This window comes from Dipodomys merriami, unplaced genomic scaffold, assembly GCF_024711535.1.
Source record: "Dipodomys merriami isolate MVZ:Mamm:240054 unplaced genomic scaffold, mDipMer1.0.p SCAF_3, whole genome shotgun sequence".
NCBI lineage: Eukaryota > Metazoa > Chordata > Mammalia > Rodentia > Heteromyidae > Dipodomys > Dipodomys merriami.
Window position 1 is genome coordinate 82,679,609 of NW_027204492.1, and position 19,205 is coordinate 82,698,813.

General features: G+C 46.1%; 2 protein-coding genes across 5 annotated transcripts; one reads left to right on the forward strand and one right to left on the reverse strand.

Moving 5' to 3' along the window:
* Positions 1–273: 273 nt before the first annotated feature.
* On the forward strand, positions 274–3,956 carry Hsd17b10 (hydroxysteroid 17-beta dehydrogenase 10). 2 transcript variants are annotated; one of them, XM_070040432.1, is made up of 6 exons: positions 275–365; positions 715–879; positions 2,159–2,323; positions 2,892–3,020; positions 3,094–3,202; positions 3,636–3,956. In XM_070040432.1, the coding sequence occupies exons 1-6, from the start codon at positions 339–341 to the stop codon at positions 3,824–3,826; spliced, it is 786 nt and encodes a 261-aa protein (XP_069896533.1). In that variant the 5' UTR covers positions 275–338; the 3' UTR covers positions 3,827–3,956. The 2 variants fall into 2 exon arrangements, with proteins under 2 accessions (XP_069896534.1, XP_069896533.1); XM_070040433.1 differs by lacking the exon at positions 2,159–2,323 and having other exon boundaries at positions 274–365.
* A 401-nt stretch (positions 3,957–4,357) lies between these two features.
* Positions 4,358–19,018, reverse strand: Ribc1 (RIB43A domain with coiled-coils 1). 3 transcript variants are annotated; one of them, XM_070039159.1, is made up of 8 exons: positions 18,866–19,018; positions 18,563–18,650; positions 11,414–11,530; positions 8,268–8,349; positions 7,752–8,105; positions 5,551–5,669; positions 4,722–5,116; positions 4,358–4,605 (listed from the first exon to the last, which is right to left on the reverse strand). In XM_070039159.1, the coding sequence occupies exons 3-8, from the start codon at positions 11,528–11,530 to the stop codon at positions 4,524–4,526; spliced, it is 1,149 nt and encodes a 382-aa protein (XP_069895260.1). In that variant the 5' UTR covers positions 18,563–18,650; positions 18,866–19,018; the 3' UTR covers positions 4,358–4,523. The 3 variants fall into 3 exon arrangements, with proteins under 3 accessions (XP_069895260.1, XP_069895261.1, XP_069895262.1); XM_070039160.1 differs by lacking the exon at positions 18,563–18,650; XM_070039161.1 differs by lacking the exon at positions 11,414–11,530.
* Between the last annotated feature and the right edge of the window lie 187 nt (positions 19,019–19,205).

Here is a 19,205-nt window from a genome sequence, read left to right on the forward strand (position 1 = left end):
ATTTATTTATACTTCAAAGTTTTTTCTGAGACGCTCACTTTAAACTTCCCTTCTCCTTTTTCCCGGCGAAACAGGCCGCCTACCAAATAGCCAGCTAGAGTGAGGCGAAGGGAATGTTGTAATGTCGCGTAGCTGCTGGAGGGCTCTTTCTCCAAAAGAAAATAGTTCCATTAGGAGTTCGAACTGTTGATAGAGCGCTGGCGCAGCAGGCCACGCCCTTACGTCCTGAGGAACGTCCCGCCGCATAGATCCGCCCCACCCTCGGCCAATCAGCGAGCGCCTTATGGAAGTATTTAAGGAGGAGAGAAAAAAGCCTCTAGGTGGTGAGGCGGCGCAAGATGGCTGCAGCGTGCCGGAGCGTGAAGGTAACTCTGCTCTAGGCATTTAACGGTTACTCTGCTATGTAGGCTGGGTGGATGCGAGGTGGAACCCTCGTAGGAGCGAACGAGATGTAAGTTCTCGGCACTAAAAGAATCATGCTTAACTAAACCCAGTATTGCAGCTCAGTAAGTGAGAACGAATCCTCCGCTAAATATGAGTGGGGTCAGTGGAATAGGCTGTCGGGGGATGAGGTCCGCCCGGAGGTCTTGTCCCTGAATACCGGGAACTTAGTTAGGTCTCCACGCCCCCTTTCCCGCCGAAGTCGGGAATGGGCTGGTGAAAGGGTGTGGGTGGTCTGGAAAGTGTAGGGGCTGACTGTGCCGCTTTTCACAGGGCTTGGTTGCTATCATAACCGGAGGAGCCTCTGGCCTTGGCCTGGCCACGGCCGAGCGATTGGTGAAACAGGGGGCCACTGCTGTGCTTCTAGACTTGTCCGACTCGGATGGTGAGGCCCAGGCCAAGAAGTTAGGAAAGAGCTGCGTGTTCGCCCCAGCCGATGTAAGTAGGGTCACCTGTTATTTCCCAGGGTGTGCATAATAAGGTCACCACCGCCCTACCTGGCATCCCGTGAACTCCTTGTCCCTTTTGGCTTGAGTCTTTAGTACTTTGGGAGCACCTGCATAAGGACTCTCCAGAGTTGACATTCACACTAGAGATGAGGATTAGATATACTAGAATCACTTGGAGAAGGGATACATTGTGTTCTGCAATTTTATGTTTATAGAATTGAAAAAAAATCCTTGATCAAATCTTAGTACATAAGAATTTTCTCCCCAGATATAGTTACACTTTATTTGTGAAAATGTTCAACTATTTTATTGGTCTGTAAAAGAACCATCATCTGGGTAAAAAGTGAATTCTATAAAGAATATTCTACACTTTGAAAAATTATATATACATATATATATATATATATATATATATATATTTTTTTTGTCGGTTGTGCGGCCTGAACTCTGGCCTGGGTGCTGTCCCTCAGCTCTTCAGCTCAAGGCTAGCGCTCTATCACTTGAGCCACAGCACCACTTCAGCTTTTTCTGCTTATGTGGTGCTGAGGAATTAAATCCAGGGCATCATGCATACAAGACAAGCACTCTACCACGGAGCCACCTTCCCAGCCTGTTTTTTGTTTTTTGTTTTTTTTAGCTACATTAAGCCTGGTGGTCATGGTTCATACCTGTAATCTTAGCCACTCAGAAGGTTCAAATCTGAGCATGAAGGTTTGAAGCCAACCTGGACAGGAGAGTCTGTAAGACTCTAATCTCCACTTAACCACCAAAAATGCCTGAAGTGGAACTGTGGTTCAAGCAGTAGAGCACCAGCTTTGGGTGGAAAAGAGCTAAGGAACAGCACTGAGTTAAAGCCCCAGTACCAGCACAAAATAAAAGGGTAGTTTATGTTCATATTGAACATTCTCAAAACAGGACTGTATTAATGCTCATACACAGCAATTAAGAATTGCTAAGGAAGAGGAAGTATAATCATTACCTCACTCATGTAACTGTAACCCTCTGTATAATATCTTTACAATAAAAAAAAGAATTGCTAAGGATATGTGAACTTATCAAAACAGTATATAGATTTGAAAAGTTTTGCAATACTTCTCTACAGTACTTAACATTTTTACTTTGACCTCACTCTCAGACTTTACCAGATCTTTTTATTGGCTCTTCCTTTGCTCACAATTCTAACCCCATCCACTTGCCTTCCTCTCTCCCAGGTTAAGTGGTGTGTATGCTGGGAAATGATTTTTTTTCTCCATTTCTCCCCTTTGAAGGTAACCTCTGAGAAGGACGTTCAAGCAGCTCTGAATCTAGCAAAAGAAAAGTTTGGCCGTGTAGATGTGGCGGTCAACTGTGCAGGTATTGCAGTGGCCATTAAGACATACAATGCAAAGAAGAACATGGCCCATACTTTGGAGGACTTCCAGCGAGTTCTTAATGTAAGGCCTTAGAGGTTCTCCAGGGGTAAGAATAAGAAGTGTGTGGTACACCTATGTATAAAAAATTTAACTCTGGCTGGGAAGGTGGCTCAGTGGTAGAGCGCTTGCCTTGCATGCCTTAGGCCCTGCGTTCAATTCCTCAGCACCACATAAGCAAAAAGAAAAAAGCTGGAAGTGGCACTGTGGTTCAAGTGGTAGAGCAGTAGCCTTGAGCTGAAGAGCTGAGGGACAGCGCCCAGGTCCAGAGTTCAGGCTCCACGACTGGACCAAAAAAAAAAAAGAAATTTAGCTGGATTCTGGTAAATCACAGCTGTTAGCTGCTCAGGAGATTGAGATCTGAGGATCATAGTTGGAAGCCAGTCCCAGGCAGACAAACTCAAAACACTCTTATCTCCAATTAAGCAGCAAAAAGCAAGAAGTAGAGTTTTGGCTCAAGTGGCAGAGAGCCAGCTTTGAGTGGAAAAGCTAAGCAGGGCACGAGTACCTGAGTTTAGGCCCCAGTATGGGCATAAAGGGAAAAAAAAAGGTTGTCTTTCAGATTCTGTACATATCTTTCCTTACCCTCCAGGTGAATCTTGTAGGCACCTTCAATGTGATCCGCTTGGCTGCTAGTGAGATGGGCCAGAATGAAGCAGACCAAGGAGGCGAACGTGGGGTTATCATCAACACTGCCAGTGTGGCTGCCTTTGAGGGTCAGGTATGTGGGCAGGGCTTGTATCTCCTCGGAGACTTGTTGGGGCTCTTTCCAACTATGACCTTGTCTCTCCCAGGTTGGACAAGCTGCATATTCTGCATCCAAGGGGGGCATAGTGAGCATGACACTGCCCATTGCTCGGGATCTGGCTCCTGTTGGCATCCGAGTTATGACCATTGCTCCAGGTAGGCATTTGCTCTCTTCCTGACACACATACATAGTTGGGAGGGGAAGGTATTCACCACCTAAGCAACAGCAGTCTTATATCTCTGGGCCACAGGGAAATACTAAGAAGTAGAGAGCTAAGGTGAGGAAGAATTAAGTAAATATATTAAACAAGAGTCTGGCTGGGTGCTGGTTGCTCACATTTGTAATCCTAGCTACACAGGAGGCTGAGATCTGTGATCTTGAAGCCAGCGTGGGAGGAAAAGTCTATGAGACTCTTACCTCCAATAAACTACTGAAAAAGCCAGAAGTAGAGCTGTGGCTCAGTGGTGGAATGCCAGTCTTGAGCAAAAGCAGCTCAGAGACAGCACCCAGGCCCTGAGTTCAAGCTCCAGGACTAGCACAAAACAAAAAAACCAAGGGTGGGTCTTTGACTCTGGCTGTCTTGTCTAGGTTTGTTTGGCACCCCACTGCTGGCCACCCTTCCAGAGAAGGTGCGCAACTTCTTGGGCAGCCAAGTACCCTTTCCCAGCCGACTTGGGGACCCTGCTGAGTATGCTCATCTGGTACAGACCATAATCGAGAACCCATTCCTCAATGGAGAGGTCATCCGACTGGATGGGGCTATTCGCATGCAGCCATGAAGGGAGCAGGAAGGGAAACACAGGCTTCCACTTTCCCCTGAAGTTCTATACAGCTTGGAAGAAGCCTGATAACCATTTTGTAACTGGCCACCAGCCACCCTCTGTGCCTAATAAATTCTTTTTCACATGATGTGAGCAGTGCTATGTGCTGGGGGAACTGACCTGGGGAAGAAAAATAAATGCTCTGACAGGGTCGGATGCTCACTGCCCAAGGATGGGGTGGGAAAGACAGTACCTCATACTTTACAAAAAGTATCCTGTTAAGCTGGGCTCTGGGGGCTCTCCCCCCTGCAGTCTTAGCTATTCAGGACACTGAGATCTGAAGATCATGGTTCTAAGCCAGCCTAGGCAGGAAAATCTGTGAGACTCTTTATCTCCACTTAACCAGTAAAAAGTCAGAAGTGGAGCTGTGGCTCAAGTAGTAGAGTGCCAGCCTTGGGCACAAAAGCTAAGGGCTAGCACTCCGGGCCTGAGTTCAATCCCCATACTGCCATACACAAAAACAGCATCCTGTTAACAACACGTGGCCTTGATTTTTGGTGAATAACTTTATTACCTAGGGTAGAAGGTGGGGGTATTGGCTTATTTCTCTCTCCCATTGGGATATGGATTGAAGTGATTTATGCAGCATTTTTCTTTTCGACTCCTAACCGTCACCAAATGTGGTAGGAAAAAGGGAGAGAGAACCATCTTGAGCTCAGCGGCTGCTGCTGTTGAACTGCATGTAATATTGGGCTGTTGGTTGACTGGCATATATCATTGAATTCAAATGATTTTGGCTGTGAAGGAAGTTCAAAAATAAGTTCAGCTCATGTGCTTTCCCTCTTCCTGATCCTCAAAGTCTCGCTCCACCCTCCCTTAACTTCATGGCCCATTGCTACCCCTTAGAACTCACTGAGTACTTTGCTCGCTGGCCAGCTGCTGATTAAAGGAACCTAGTCCTCGTCGAAATTCAGCACATAATTCCCTCTCCTGCTCTTCGAGCTCCTGTGCTGCCTGTGCCAAATGTATTCTTTGGTTGTCCCATTCATTAGTCAGTTGTTTTTCAGCCTCACGCTGCACCTCCTTCTCATAGGATTGAATCCTTTGTGTTTTCCTGATAGCAGCTCGCTGCTCTGGAGTCATACCTTTCCAGCAATAGGGCAGGACCCGGTTGGGATTCGTAGGATGTTGAGCCACCTGAGGGTTCTCAGTCAGCATATCACTGGTGACTTGATTCTGGATCTCCATTCGGTTGGTTTCCTGTTGGTACCATTGCTCACGGTGCTGCCGATCTGCTATCTTAGTTGCCTGGTGATAACCCCAAATGTCAGTATTGGGGTGCCCAACTTCAGGGAACTGTCAGTCACAGAGGTGGGCAAAACTTGTTTCTACTCCATCTCAGAGGGAAGGAAGGCCCCTGTATAGTCTTTTATTGACCCTAAGGGTGGGGGTTAGGAAGCTTAGAATGAGGAAATTTCTCTGCATCTAGGAAGGCAGCTTGTTAAGACAAGAGGCTAGGCATGAAAGGGTCATATTCTGTTCTCACGTCATTCTTGGTCTGGAGGTAGGGAGAGGCTACTTGTGCCCTAAGGAGGAACTTAAGTAGAGAGAGAGTCCTCAGGCAAATGAGAATGTTAGGGTTGCTTTGAGAATTGTGAAGGGAAAGATGTGGCTAAGATTCCCCAGGACTTTGGTCAGAGAATTGGGGAGGGGCCCAGTGCATTGGCTGATTCAGGCCGTACCTGGGCTTTGTTGGCATTAGCTGTGGCAGTCATAAGGGCCACACGATAGGACTCCTCCAGTTTGGCCATATGAGCAGCCTGCTTGTCCATGGCCAGACGAAGCTGGTCGCTGAGCATATCTACACAGAAAAATATGGTCACAGCACCGTACTGGCTAACTACATTCTGGTATATTCCTACAGCTATTTATTCAACAAGTTTTGTGTTCTGGTATAAATGTTTAGGAGAAGACTAGTGATAGCCAACCTTCAGAAATTTCAGACAAAATAAAGCTTTGACTTATAAGCTGTGTGACCTTGAGTAAATCATTTCATCTTTTTGACCCTTAGTCTAATGGCCATGTGTTAGGTTCTTAGGGCACCATGGAATCAGATCTTGTATTTAGAGAGCCCTCTCTCTAGTGGGGGAAACAGGTCAACCAATCAGATTACAGTCTAATAAGGACAATAGCAGACATGTATACAAAGGCATTATTATGAAGGCTTCCAGAACTGGGTACATGCTTCGAATGTGTGAAGCTCTGGGTTCAATCCCTAGCATCAAAACAAAACACAAAAACTTTGGATAGTGACTTTGGATAGTAGAAGGCTTCCAAGAGATGATATATTTTTTTCTTTTTCCCTTTTTTTTTTTTTTTTTTTTTTTTTGCCAGTCACTACCAGAGCTTGAACTCAGGCCTTGCCCTCTCTTGGATTGCTTGCTCACAGAAGGCACTTGGCTTTTTTTTTTTTTTTTTGGTCGGTTGTGGGGCATGAATTCTGGGCCTGGGCGCTGTCCTCCAGCTCTTCAGCTGTAGACCAGCGCTCTACCACTTGAGCCTCAGCCCCACTTCTGGCTTTTTCTGCTTATGTGGTGCTGAGGAATCGAACCGAGGGCCTCATGCATGCAAGGCAACCACTGAGCCACCTTCCCAGCACCCACTTTGCCATTTGAGTCACCCTGGCAGCCCAGTTTTTGCTGGTTAATTGAAGATAGAGTCTCATGGACTTTTCTGCTTGAGCTGGCTTCCAGCTGCTAGATTCCAGATTCCAGATCTTAGCTAGGATTATAAGCATGAGCACAGGTGCCCAGCTTAGAAGGTAATCTTGAAGTAGATTTTGTGTACAGGCAAAAAGAGCAAATAACAGGCAGAGGGCATAGCACTAGCAAAGGTACTAACATTTCATTCCATTCTAGTCACACATTGATCCTCCTGTTTGAGGGCCTGACATTGTGATGATGTGAAAGGTGAACAGTTTCAATAGATAAGCTATAGTCCTTAGCCTTAAAGGGCTTTCTCTAATGAAATAGAAGCACGTGGCCATCAAAAATATCATAATAGTGCCGGGCGCTGGTGGCTCACGCCTCTAGTTACTCAGGAGGCTGAGGTTTGAGGATTACGGTTCAAAGCTAGCCTGGGCAGGAAAGACCATGAGACTTTTATCTCCAGTTAAACTGGAAGTGGTGCTATGGTTCAAGTGGTAGAGCGCTCACCTCAAGCTGAAGAGCTCAGGGATAGCACCCAGGCCCAGAGTTCAAGCCCCATGACCAACAAAAAATAAATAAATAAATCATAGTAGGGATGGGAAGGTGGCTTAGTGGGAGAGTGCTTGCTTAGCATGCATGAAGCCCTGGGTTTGATTCCTCAAGTACCATAAACAGAAAAAGCCAGAAGTAGCACATTGGCTCTAGTGGTAGAGTGCTAGCCTTGAGTGAAAGAAGCTCAGAGACAGTACCCAGGCCCTGAGTTCAAGTCCCAGGACTGGCAAAAAAATATAATAGTAGCTCTTCTATGTGACACATATTATAATTCCCATTTTATTTTTTTATAATTCCCATTTTAAAGATGGAGAGACTGAACTGGATGTGGTGTACATGCCTGTAATTCCAGCACTCAAAGGGTTGAGGCAGAAGGATAACAAATTGAAGGCTATGTAGCAGAAGGCTAGCCTGTGCTATATAGCAAGATACTGTCTCAATGCTGTGCCCCCCCCACCAAAGAAACTGAAGTGCAAAGAGGAACATTTGTCCAAATCAGCTAACAATAGCAAAGCTATTAAGCACATTGTTGTACTCAGGTAATGGAATACCAGGCTGATCATAAATAATCACCACAGCCTAAATCTCTCATCATCAGCCCTATGGGCAACCACCTTCCCACACAGTCCAGCTCTAGGTGAGCTCCCTACTAAGTCTCTGAGTCCAGGAAACTTTCTGCTTACCCACACGAGCCTCCTCAGCTCTGATTCGCTCTTGATCTTGCAGCTGCTTATCCAGTTCATTTTTGAGGTGTTCCTGATGTGCTCTCAGGCATGAAGCTCTATTCATGTTATCCCCAAAGTAGGGGTGTTGCATATTGGTTTGGCCACGGTTGCGATCATTGCTTTTGAGACAGGCAGATAATTCAAAGGGAGCACTTGTATTCCAAAGGTTAAACTCATGTGCATAATTATGTTGTTCGGCCTGCTGTTTCTGCTCCCAAAAATTCAGCATTTTCTTGGCCATTTGCTGTGTTCTTTCTGCCTCCTGCCTTTCAATCATCTGGGCCACTAGGTCATTCTGTACCTGCATGGTACCTAGGGGTATGGGTAGGGGAATGGAGAAGGAATTACTGGAAAGACAGAGCCCTGTAGCATGGCCTTTGTTTTCAAGGACCATTCAGAGGCAGAACTGCCCTATCCCAGCCCACTCAGATTCTTGGTTTACTGTCTTGTGTTGCCCTATATTTGGGTATTTACCATAAGCAACATCCTTGCTTTGTTCTCTTGCTTCCCGGAGTCTTCGTTCCTCCACCTGTTGGTTTAAAGCTGCAACATCCACCTGAATCCCAAAGAAAGGTGCTAAGTCAGAGTAGGGGCTAAAAAGGGAACTTTGAGTGTTCTAAGAGGAGCTACTTAGATCTTTCTTCTTTGAAAATCCTTTGAAAACTCCCTGGAACCTAAAATCCTCTTAGCAGTTTAGAACTCCATGTTCTAACTCCTGAAAGTGGCTTGTAAGGGCTGGGAAGGTGGCTCAGTGGTAAAGTGCTTGCTTTGTATGCATGGGTTTGATTCCTCAGCACCACATAAATAGAAACAGCTGGAAGTGGCGCTGTGGCTCAAGGGGTAGAGCACTAGCCTTGAGCTGAAGAGCTGAGGGAAAGTGCCCAGGCCCAGAGTTCAAGTCCCATGACCGACCAAAAAAAAAGTGGCTTGTAAATCTCCATGGCCTAACCTCTTCACCTCCTCTTCCTTCATCTGTTTGTCACCTTTTCCTCTATCTCTCTCCTCACCCTAGCATTAGGAACTTTGGTTCCCATTCCCCGAACATGCTAGGCTAATTTAAACCTATAACCTTTGTTCAAGTTACTCTTTTTCCTTGGGAAACTTTCCATCCTTCTTTATTCAAACTACAATTCACTGTTCAAGACCAGCTGAGGGCTGGATGCTACTGGGCTCGGCCTGTAATCAATCGTAGCTACTCTAGAGAGTGAGGCCAACCCAGGAAGGAAAGTTCATAAGATACATTGTGAATTAACCAGCAAAAAGCCAGAAGTGGTGGAGTTGTGTGTGGCTCAAGTGGTAGAATGCTCAGCTTTGAGGGAAAAAGCTAAGGGACAGTGCCCAGGCCCTGAGTTCAATCCCCAGTACCAGTGTGTACACAGACACACACACACACACACACACACACACGCACACACACACACACACGCACACACGCACACACACTGAGAGCTCAGCACTAGTGGGTCACACTTGTAATCCTAACTATTTAGGAGGCTGAGATCTGAAGATTGTGCTTTGAAGCCAGCCTGGGCAGGAAAATCTCATCTCCATTTAACCACCAAAAAAGCTGGAAGTGAAACTGTAGCTGAAGTGGTAGAGCACTACCCTTGAGCATAAAAACTCAGGAATAGCATCCAGACCCAGAGTTCAAACCCCGGCCTGGCAGAAAACAAAGCAAAACAACAACAACAAAAAAACCAGTTGAGCAGGTTCTACTCCCATAATCTTGGACCTATTGTCCACATTATATTGAAGTTTGCCTCTTATCTTGTATTCTGCAAGCTGTTTCACAGCAGAGGCCTGGGTCTTAGTTACCTTTGTATCTCCACTGCCCAAGACAGTTCTTGGCACAGGTTTTGAAGAAATACTTGCCATCTGGATTTCTTTCTTCCTTTTTTCCCCCAGTCCTGGGGCTTGAACTCTGGGCCTGGGCAATGTTCCTATGCTAGTTTTTTGCTCAAGGCTGGCACTCTACCACTTGAGCCTCGGTGCCACCTCTGACTTTTTCTGTAATTAATTGGAGATAAGAGTCTCAGACTTTCCTGCCTGGGCTAGCTTTGAACTGTGATCTGAGGATCTCAACCTCCTGAGTAGGATTACAGGTGTGAGTCACAGGCACCTGACATCTTTCAAACCCAGGGCCTAGCATTGTTCCTTACCTTTTTTTAATTTTTTGTTGATCGTGGGGCCTGACTTCTGGGCATGGGTGCTGTCCCTCAGCTCTTCAGTTCAAGGCTAGCTCTCTACTACTTGAGCCAGAGCACTACTTCCAGCTTTTTCTGCTTATGTGGTGCTGAGGAATCGAACCCAGGGCCTCATGCATGCAAGGCAAGCACTCTACTACTGAGCCACCTTCCCAACCCAGATTTCTCTTTTCTTCTTCCCTCTCCTTCCTTCTCTTCCTTCTCTTCCTTCCCTCCCTCCCTCCCTCCCTTCCCTTCCTTCCTTTTTTCCTTCCTTTCTTCTGTCTTTTCCTTCTTTCTTTCACTTTTCTTTCTTTTTCCTTCCTTCCTTCCCTTCCCTCCCTTCCTTCCTTCCTTCCCTCCCTTCCTTCCTTGCCTCCTTCCTTCCTCTCTCCCCCTCTCTTTCCTTCCTTCCTTCCTTCCTTCCTTTCTTCCTTCCTTTCTCTTCCTTTCTTTCCTTCCTTCTTTCTTTCTTTCTCTCTTTCTTTCACTTTTCTTTCTCTTTTTCCTTCCTTCCTTCCTTCCTTCCTTCCTTCCTTCCTTCCTTCCTTCCTTCCCTCCCTCCCTCCCTCCCTCCCTCCTTCCTTCCTTTGGAAATATGAGTCTCTGATTTGTTTGTTGTGGCTGTCTTCAAACCGAGAGAGTCTCAGATCCCAGTCTCCTGAGTAGCTAGGATTACAGGATAAGCCACCAGCATCTGGCTTCCTGTTTGATTTCTTAAGATATCAATATTTTCTTTTTTAATCATAATTTATTTGAAAAATTTCAAATAAAAAGGACTGGGTAGCCAGGCGCCAGGGGTGGGGAATACTAAAGAGTATAATCTCTATCTCTCATGCTGGGGTTATCTTATTTAGCCTTGCAGAAATATCTTAGGCATATGTAATATTAATTTTTTGGGGGTAGGAGGATGGTGTCAGTCCTGGGGCTTGAACTCAAGGCCTGGGCATTATCCCCGAACTTGTTTTTACTCAAGGCTAGTGCTCTACCACTAGAGTCACAGCTCCATTTCTGGCCTTTTTGGGGTGGTTAATTGGAGATGAGTCTCACAGACATTCCTGTCTGGGCTGGTCTCAAACTGCTATCCTCAGATCAGCCTCCTGAGTAGCTAGGATTACAGGTGTGAGCCACCAGTGCCCAGCTTCGTCCAATTATTCCTTTTGCATTTTTGAACTCCATACTGCCCATTTCTCAAAGACCAGGACACATGGCTCAGAGCTGACCAGAAAAGAGCTAGCTGTCTCTTCCTCTGTACTGCCACATCCCTCTTCAAAACCCTTTTCCAGGTCTATGAGTATGTCCTCTCCACTTCCTGTCCAGCCTTTAGGATTGCTTGAATCAGGGAGAAGGCCTGTAATGAACACTGCTACATTCCTTCCTAAATGTAAGAGTAGGGTGGCTTCCATCCTGTTAAATAGCCCACCATTACCCACTCACTCCTATAGTTCGGTTCCGCACATTGAAAATTCGGCTTTGCCTCTCTCTTTCTCGATTTCTTCGAGCGATGATAGCTGCCACCTCCTTGGGATCCACTGAAAGGTCTACCTTATACATCTGGAATGAGGAGGAGATAGAATGACAGGGCTGACCTTGACTACATCCCATCTCCATTCCTTTTTCCCTACAATATCTCACCAATTAAGACTCCTACTGAAGTCAGAGGAATAGCTCATTGGTAGAGCATCTGTCTAGCAAACTTAAAGCCCTGAGTTCAATCCCCATTACTACAAAAGAAAAAAGCATATATTTTTTTTTGGGGGGGGGCAGGCACCAGTGGTTCACACCAGTAATCCTAGCTAATCAGGAGATCTAAGGATCAAGTTTCAAAGCTTGACCTGGCAGTAAAGTCCATGAGATTCATCCCCAATAAAACTATTAAAACCTGGGCTCTAGTGGCTCATGCCTGTAATCCTAGCTACTCAGGAGGCTGAGATATGAGGATCGCAGTTCAAAGCCGGCCTGGGCAGGAAAGTCCATGGGACTCTTATCGCCAATAAACAACCCAAAAACTGGAAGTGGTGCTGTGGCTCAAGTGGTAAAGCGTTCACCTTGAGCTGAAGGGCTGAGGGACAGTGCCCAAGCCCAGAGTTCAAGCCCCATGACCGACAAAAACAAAAACAACCCCCCCTCCCGAAAACCTATTAAAAAAAAAAAACAACGATAGTGGACTTGTATCTTAAGTGGTAGAGCATTAGCCTTGAGCAAAAGCAGCTCAGGGACAGCATCCAGGCCTTGAATTCAACCCCAGTACCAGCATACACACAGAAAAGATTCTTCTAATTTTACTTCCTAATAAAAATTTCCTGGAAGCCGGGTGCTGGTGGCTCACGCCTGTAATCCTAGCTATTCAGGAGGCTGAGATCTTAGGATAGAGGTTCAAAGCCAGCCCGGGCAGGAAAGACCGTGAGACTCCTATCTCCAATAAAACCACCAGAAAACCGGAAGTGGCACTGTAGCTCAAGTGGTAGAGCGCTCGCCTTGAGCTGAAGAGCTGAGGGACAGCGCCCAGGCCCAGAGTTCAAGCCCCATGACTGACCCAAAGATAAATAAATTAATTAATTAATTAATTAAAATTTCCTGGGGCTGGGAAGTTGGCTCAATGGTAGAGCGCTTGCCTTGCATGCCTGAGGCCCTGGGTTTGATTCCTCAGCACCACATAAGCAAAAACAAAAAAGCAGGAAGCGAGGCTGTGGCTCAAGTAGTAGGGCACTGGCCTTGAGCTGAAGAGCTGAGGGATAGCACTCAGGCCCAGAGTTCAGGGCCCACAACTGGACTCCCCCCCCCAAAAAAAAAATGTCCTATGGAAGTGGCGCTGTAGCTCAAGTGGTAGAGGGCTCGCCTTGAGCTGAAGAGCTGAGGGACAGCGCCCAGGCCCAGAGTTCAAGCCCCACGACCGACAAAAAAAAAAAAAAAGTCCTATCTGCGTATCTTCTGTAACTACCCTAATTCAGGCATACATAGTCTTAATATCAAGCATATTCCCAGGAGTCTTGCTGACTTCCTTACTCCACTTTTCTCTTCTTTGCCTGGTACTACATGGCATTCCTCAGCTTAAAAACTTTGAGTCTTGGAGGCATGGCTCAAGTGGTAGAGCACCTGCTGAGCAAATGAGAGTGAAGCCCTGAATTCAAACTCCAGTATCAGAAAAAAAAAATCATTTTTAGGCACAAAGGGAGTTTGCTTAGAGAGGACAATTTACTGACTGCAGAGGGAAAGAATGTAGCTACTAGAGCAAAGTGGAAAAAGGCTTAGACAAAAGGGGAGAGAGAGACAGATTGACCTACTACAAGACAAGGAAAGTTAGAGATGACGACTAGGAGTTTTATAGCAGAGAAGAACTTGGTGAACAGGTCAGGACCAGTAGAGGGGAGGGGTGTCTCTGGAGTAGAGATGGAGGAGGGCTTGGGTGAGGGGGATCGTGGACTCCTCTCCGTTTCATTGGAGAATTATTTGAACCAGTAAAATAGAAGGTTCTGAATTTAGGCCAATGGTAGCCATTGCTTAGTGAGGCCAGATTTTGGTAGGCAAACAAGCCAGTTTTCTTTCACTGTAAACCAGTCAGCCAGAGAGCCTTAAGATTAGACCATGGGCAAGCCAATGGGGTGTCTATGGGAGACAATTTGGAAATTTGGTAGGACTACGGGACTGGTCCCGCTGCTTCAGCCCCAAGACTTTGGGAAGGCAAACAAATATGAAAGAGGCAGTGACCACCACGTGTTGCTTGTTTCTGTCTAGCAAAGCAACACGTGGTGGTAATCAAAACACCTGGTTGATTGTGTGACTATATAAGACCTGCAAATCCTTAGCTCGGGGCTCTCCTAGGCTCCGCTGTGTCGGAGTGTAGGACGAGGCCCGAGCTGCAGCCGGTTTAAATAAAACAGCTGTAGTCTGAAAAAAAAATCATTTTTAAAGCAAATGGCTCTCTAGTGCTTAGGATAAAGTCTATCTCCCCTTTTGCTAGATTTATAAGGTTCTTTATAATTTGACCCCTGCTTACCTTTCTCAGCCTCAAAGCCATCGATAATATGGCCATTCTTTTTTTTTTTTTTTTGGGAACATACTGTACAGAGGGGTTACAATTACATGGGCAAGATAATGAGTACATTTCCTATCAAGCATTGTAGCCTCCTCCTTTGTTTACCCTTCACATCCCTTCCCAGTCTCCCCCACTCCCCGCCCCAATATGGCCTCAATATGGCCATTCTTTTGTGTTTTTTCTTTTCTTTTTTTTCAAAAATAGCACTGATTATACACATTCCGTGTATGTGTACATATGTATGTATGTGTATAACTCTCCAAATAACATCTTTTTGGTTTTGCTGATAGTGGAGTTGAAATCAGGGCCTGAGCACTGTCCCTGAGCTTTTTTCCCTCAAGGCTAGAGCTCTACCACTTAATCCATAGCACCACTTCCAACCATTTTTTTGGTGCTTAATTGGAATAAGAGTCTCATAGGCTTTCCCTGGCTAGCTTCAAACCATAATCCTCAGTTCTCAGCTTCCTGAGTAGCTAGGATCACAGGTGTGAGTCACCAGTGCCTGGTGAAATTTTCTTTTTTCTTTTCTTTGTTGGTTGTGGGGCTTGAACTCTAGGCCTGGGCACTGTCCCTCAGCTCTTCAGCTCAATGCTAGTGCTCTACCACTTTGAGCCAGAGTGCCACTTCCTATTTTCTGGTGGTTAATTGGAGATAAGAGTCTCATGGACTTTCTTGCCCAGGCTTCTTTTTAACTGTGATCCTCAGATCTCAGCCTCCTGAGTAGCTAGGATTACAGGTGTGAGCCACCAGCACCCAGCTATCCTTATTCTTCTTATTTTTTTGTTGGTTGTGGATCCTGAACTCTGGGCCTGGGAGCTGTCCCTCAGCTCTTCAGCTCAAGGCTAGCGCTCTACCACTTGAGCCACAGGGCCACTTCTGGCTTTTTCTGTTTATGTGGTGCTGAGGAATCGAACCCATGCTTGCAAAGCAAGGACTGTACTACTGAGCTACCTTCCCAGACCATATTGTTATTTTTGAACTTTATAAACCATTAGGCTGGGGGAAGATAGCTGAGAATGTACTAAAGTACTGTCTTCTCATGTCTGCCATGTAATAAATCTCCTTTCTCTGCCCTTCACCATGTCTCTTTGTCATATGGGGGTGACCTAACTTGGGACTCCTAGAGCTTGGGCTTATGGTCTAAAAACCCAGTTTTGACTTTGGCAAGCCAGAACATAAAATTATGCCCTTTACTTACTAGCCACTCACAGCTAGTCGACTGTGCATAGAGAAGAAAGATGGAACCTGCCAGGCTGGGTGCCCTTGGCTCACATCTGTGATCATAGCTACTCAAGAGGGTGAGATCTGAGGATCTCAATTCAAAGCCAGCCAGGGCAAGAAAGTCTGTGAGACTCATCTCCAATTAACAACAAAAGCTGCCAGAAGTAGAGCTGTGGCTCAAGAGTTAGAGTGATAGCCTGGAGCAAAACAAGCTCAGGAATAGTACTCAGTCCCTGAGTTCAAGCCCCAGGACCAGCACAAAAAAGGCAAATTTTTATTGATCATTTTATCTCTTTAACAGTCAGATGCAGTAAATAAAAGGATATTACCAGGGCTGGGAAGGTGGCTCAGTGGTAGAGTGCTTGCCTTGCATGCATAAGGCCTTGGGTTCGATTCCTCAGTACCACATAAGCAGAAAAAGCTGGAAGTGGTGCTATGGCTCAAGTGGTAGCCTTGAAATGAAGAGCTGAGGGACAGTGCCCAGACCCAGAGTTCAGGCCCCATGACCGACAAAAAAAAAAAAAAAAAAAGGATATTATCTGGTTGTGTGTGTGTGTGTTGTGGTGGGTGGGTGTGCGCGCGTGCGCATGCGTGCTGGTCCTCATTTTATTTGTATATATGCTGGTACTGGGACTTGAACTAGAGCTTGGCTTAGGCGCTGTCCCTGAGATCTTTTTGTTCAAGGCTAAGTGCTCTATCACTTTGAGCCACAGCTTCTGCATATGAGAAAAAACATGCACCATTTCTCTCTGAACGTGGCTTACCAAATACAACATGATTTGTTCTAGGTCCATTGCTATTGAAGCTTATCTTTCCAAATGTTTGATCATTTTTTCCTTACTCCTACTGTGAAATATTCATTTAGTTCTTTAATTTTTATTTATTTTATTTATTTATTTATTTTGGGTCCGGTCGTGGGGCCTGAACTCTGGGCCTGGGCACTGTCCCTCAGTTCTTCAGCTCAAGGCTAGCGCTCTACCACTTGAGCCACAGCGCCACTTCTGGCTTTTTTTCTTTTTGCTTATATGGTGCTGAGGAATTGAACCCAGGGCCTCAGGCATGCAAAGCAAGCGCTCTACCACTGAGCCACCTTCCCAGCCCCTAATTTTTATTTTTGACAGTCCTGGAGCTTGATTTCAGGACCTGGGCACTGTCCCTCAGCTTTTCTTGCTCAAGGCTAGTGTTCTACCACTTGCGCCACAGCTGCACTTATGGCTCTTTTTGTAATTTATTTTAGATGAGTCTCATCAACTTTGCTGCCCAGTATGGCTTTGAACCGTGATTCTCAGCTCTTTGCTTTTTGAGTAGCTAAGATTGCAGATGTGAGCCATAGGTGCCTGCCCCATTTATTTCTTTTGTTTATTTTATTTGCATTAAAAAACAATAAACACAAAAATTAAACATATTTACATATGCATATATATGCATATACATTGTATAATGTTCAAATAGGTAAACATCTTCTCAAGCATTTATCATTTCCTTCTTTTTTTTTTTTGTTGGTCTTGGGGCCTGAACTCTGGACCTGGGTGCTGTCCCTCAGCTCTTCAGCTCAAGGCTAGCGCTCTATCACTTGAGCCACAGCACCACTTCTGGCTTTTCTGCTTATGTGGTGCTGAGGAATCGAATCCAGGGCCTCATGCATGTAAGGCAAGCACTCTACCATTGAGCCACCTTCCCAGCCCTATTTCTTTATAGTGAAAACATTAAAAATCCTTTCTTCACCAGGAGCCAGAGGCTCATGCCTGTAATCTTATTCAGGAGGCTGAGATCTGAGGATTGTGGTTCGAAGACGAACTGGGCAGGAAAGTCTGTGACAATCATCTCCAATTAACTACCCAAAAAGTTGGAAGTAGAGGTGTAGCTTGAGTAGTAGAGCACTAGCCTTGAACACAAAAGCTCAGGTACAGTGCCCAGGCCCTCAGTTCAAGTCCTAGGACTAGCAAACTTTTTTTTTTTTTTTTTTTTTGTCGGTCGTGGGGCTTGAACTCTGGGCCTGGGCGTTGTCCCTTAGCTCTTCAGCTCAAGGCGAGCGCTCTACCACTTGAGCTACAGCGCCACTTCCAGGACTAGCAAACTTGTACACACATTTTCTTTTTTTTTTTTTTTTTGTCGATCGTGGGACTTGAACTCTGGGCCTGGGTGCTGTCCCTCAGCTCTTCAGCTCAAGGCGAGCGCTCTACCACTTGAGCTACAGCGCCACTTCCGGTTTTCTAGTGGTTTATTGGAGATAAGAGTCTCATGGACTTTCCCGCCCAGGCTGGCTTTGAACTGTGATCCTCAGATCTCAGCCTCCTGAGTAGCTAGGATTACAGGCGTGAGCCACCAGTGCCCAGCCACACATTTTCTTGTAGCAGGTGTGTGTGTGTGTGTGCGTGTGTGTGTGTGTGTGTGTGTGTGTGCGCGCGCGTGTGTGTGTGTGTGTGTGTGTGTGTGTGTGTGTGTATGCACATGTGCTGGTACTGGGGCTTTAATTCAGGGCCTCATATTCTCCTTTAGCTTTTTTTCTCAAGGAAGTCACTTTACCACTTGAAACATCTCCACTTCTAAAGTTTTTGCTGGTTAATTGGAGAAGTATTTCATGAGCTACACTGCCCAGTCTGGCATCAAACTTTGATCCCCATATCTTAGCATCCTGAGTAGCTAGACTTTAGGCATGAGCCACCAGTACCTGGCCAGAGATAATTTTTAAAATAATTAACAGGAGCTGGGTGCTGGTGTCTCACACCTGTAATCCTAACTACTCAGGAGGCTGAGATCTGAGGATCATGGTTCAAAGCCAGCCCAGGCAGGAAAGGCCTTGAGACTTATCTCCAATAAACCACCAGAAAACCAGAAGTGGCGCTGTGGCTCAAGTGGTAGAGCACTAGCCTTGAGCTGAAACGCTGAGGGACAGCACCCAGGTCCAGAGTTCAAACTCCATGTCTGACACACACACACACACACAAACACACACACACACACACACACACACACACACACACACACAGAGGAATGGCTACTATAGTTACCAAATACTTTCTGTATGTAAGTCTGAACTTGGCATCAACTCTAGCCTATCAGTTCCAAACCTGCCACAACAATATAAAGTCAGTGGTGAGGAAGATTCGGATTATCATTTTCAGCTTCTTGGACAGCTATGACCATAACCTTAGTAATGAGTAGGTAAGATTATATAGAGGGTGAAAGAATGGAGAAATACCATCATAGAGAAGATGAAGAAGGGCAACAAAGGAATGAAGAGTTGGAAAGCAGAGAACAGAGAGGGAAGAAGGGGAAAGGACTAGGCTTTGGGACATTACTGGCTCCTGGGAGTTCACACAAGATACCTTTCTCAGTAATGAATCCCGATTTTGACTTTCCTAGGTTGGTTTGGGTCCAAGTATGTTCTCGGGTCACAACGACAGTTGCTCAGGTCTGCTTGGTGGAAGAGAGAGGGGCCAAATTTTCAGGCTATAGCCTCCCCCACCCCCCAGTTTATATTCCTGTCGTTTGGAAGTACTCCCAATCCAGTCTCAGTTTACCTACAACCGAATCCTCCCCCTGTTCCCTCCTTCCAGTCCAGCCCTCCACTCCCAAGGACCCTGTCCTTCAGGCTGGCCAGTCTTAAAACGTCACAGCAAAATTCCCACCTGTATTTGCCCTGCGGGGCATAACCTTGCTGTGACTTCTGACTTGTCTCAGCAAACCTGGGCTCAAGCCCCGCCTGCTTTCTCGGGTACCCAAAGCTGCTCTGAATCTTCTGTCACCAGCAGCTTTAAGTCCCAAGTACTCTGTAGCATTTGTTTGTGGTTGCCTGGGAACAAGAAAGGGGGGTGGGGCCCGCACTCGAGCTCAACAGATCAATCAAATTTCCCACGTCAGACTCCAGTCCCCGCCCTTGACTTCCAGCCGTGCCGGAAGCCGGAAGTCCCGCTTAGCGGCCTGGACTTGTTCTCGCGATATTTACCAAAAGCCCGGCCTGCACTGCGA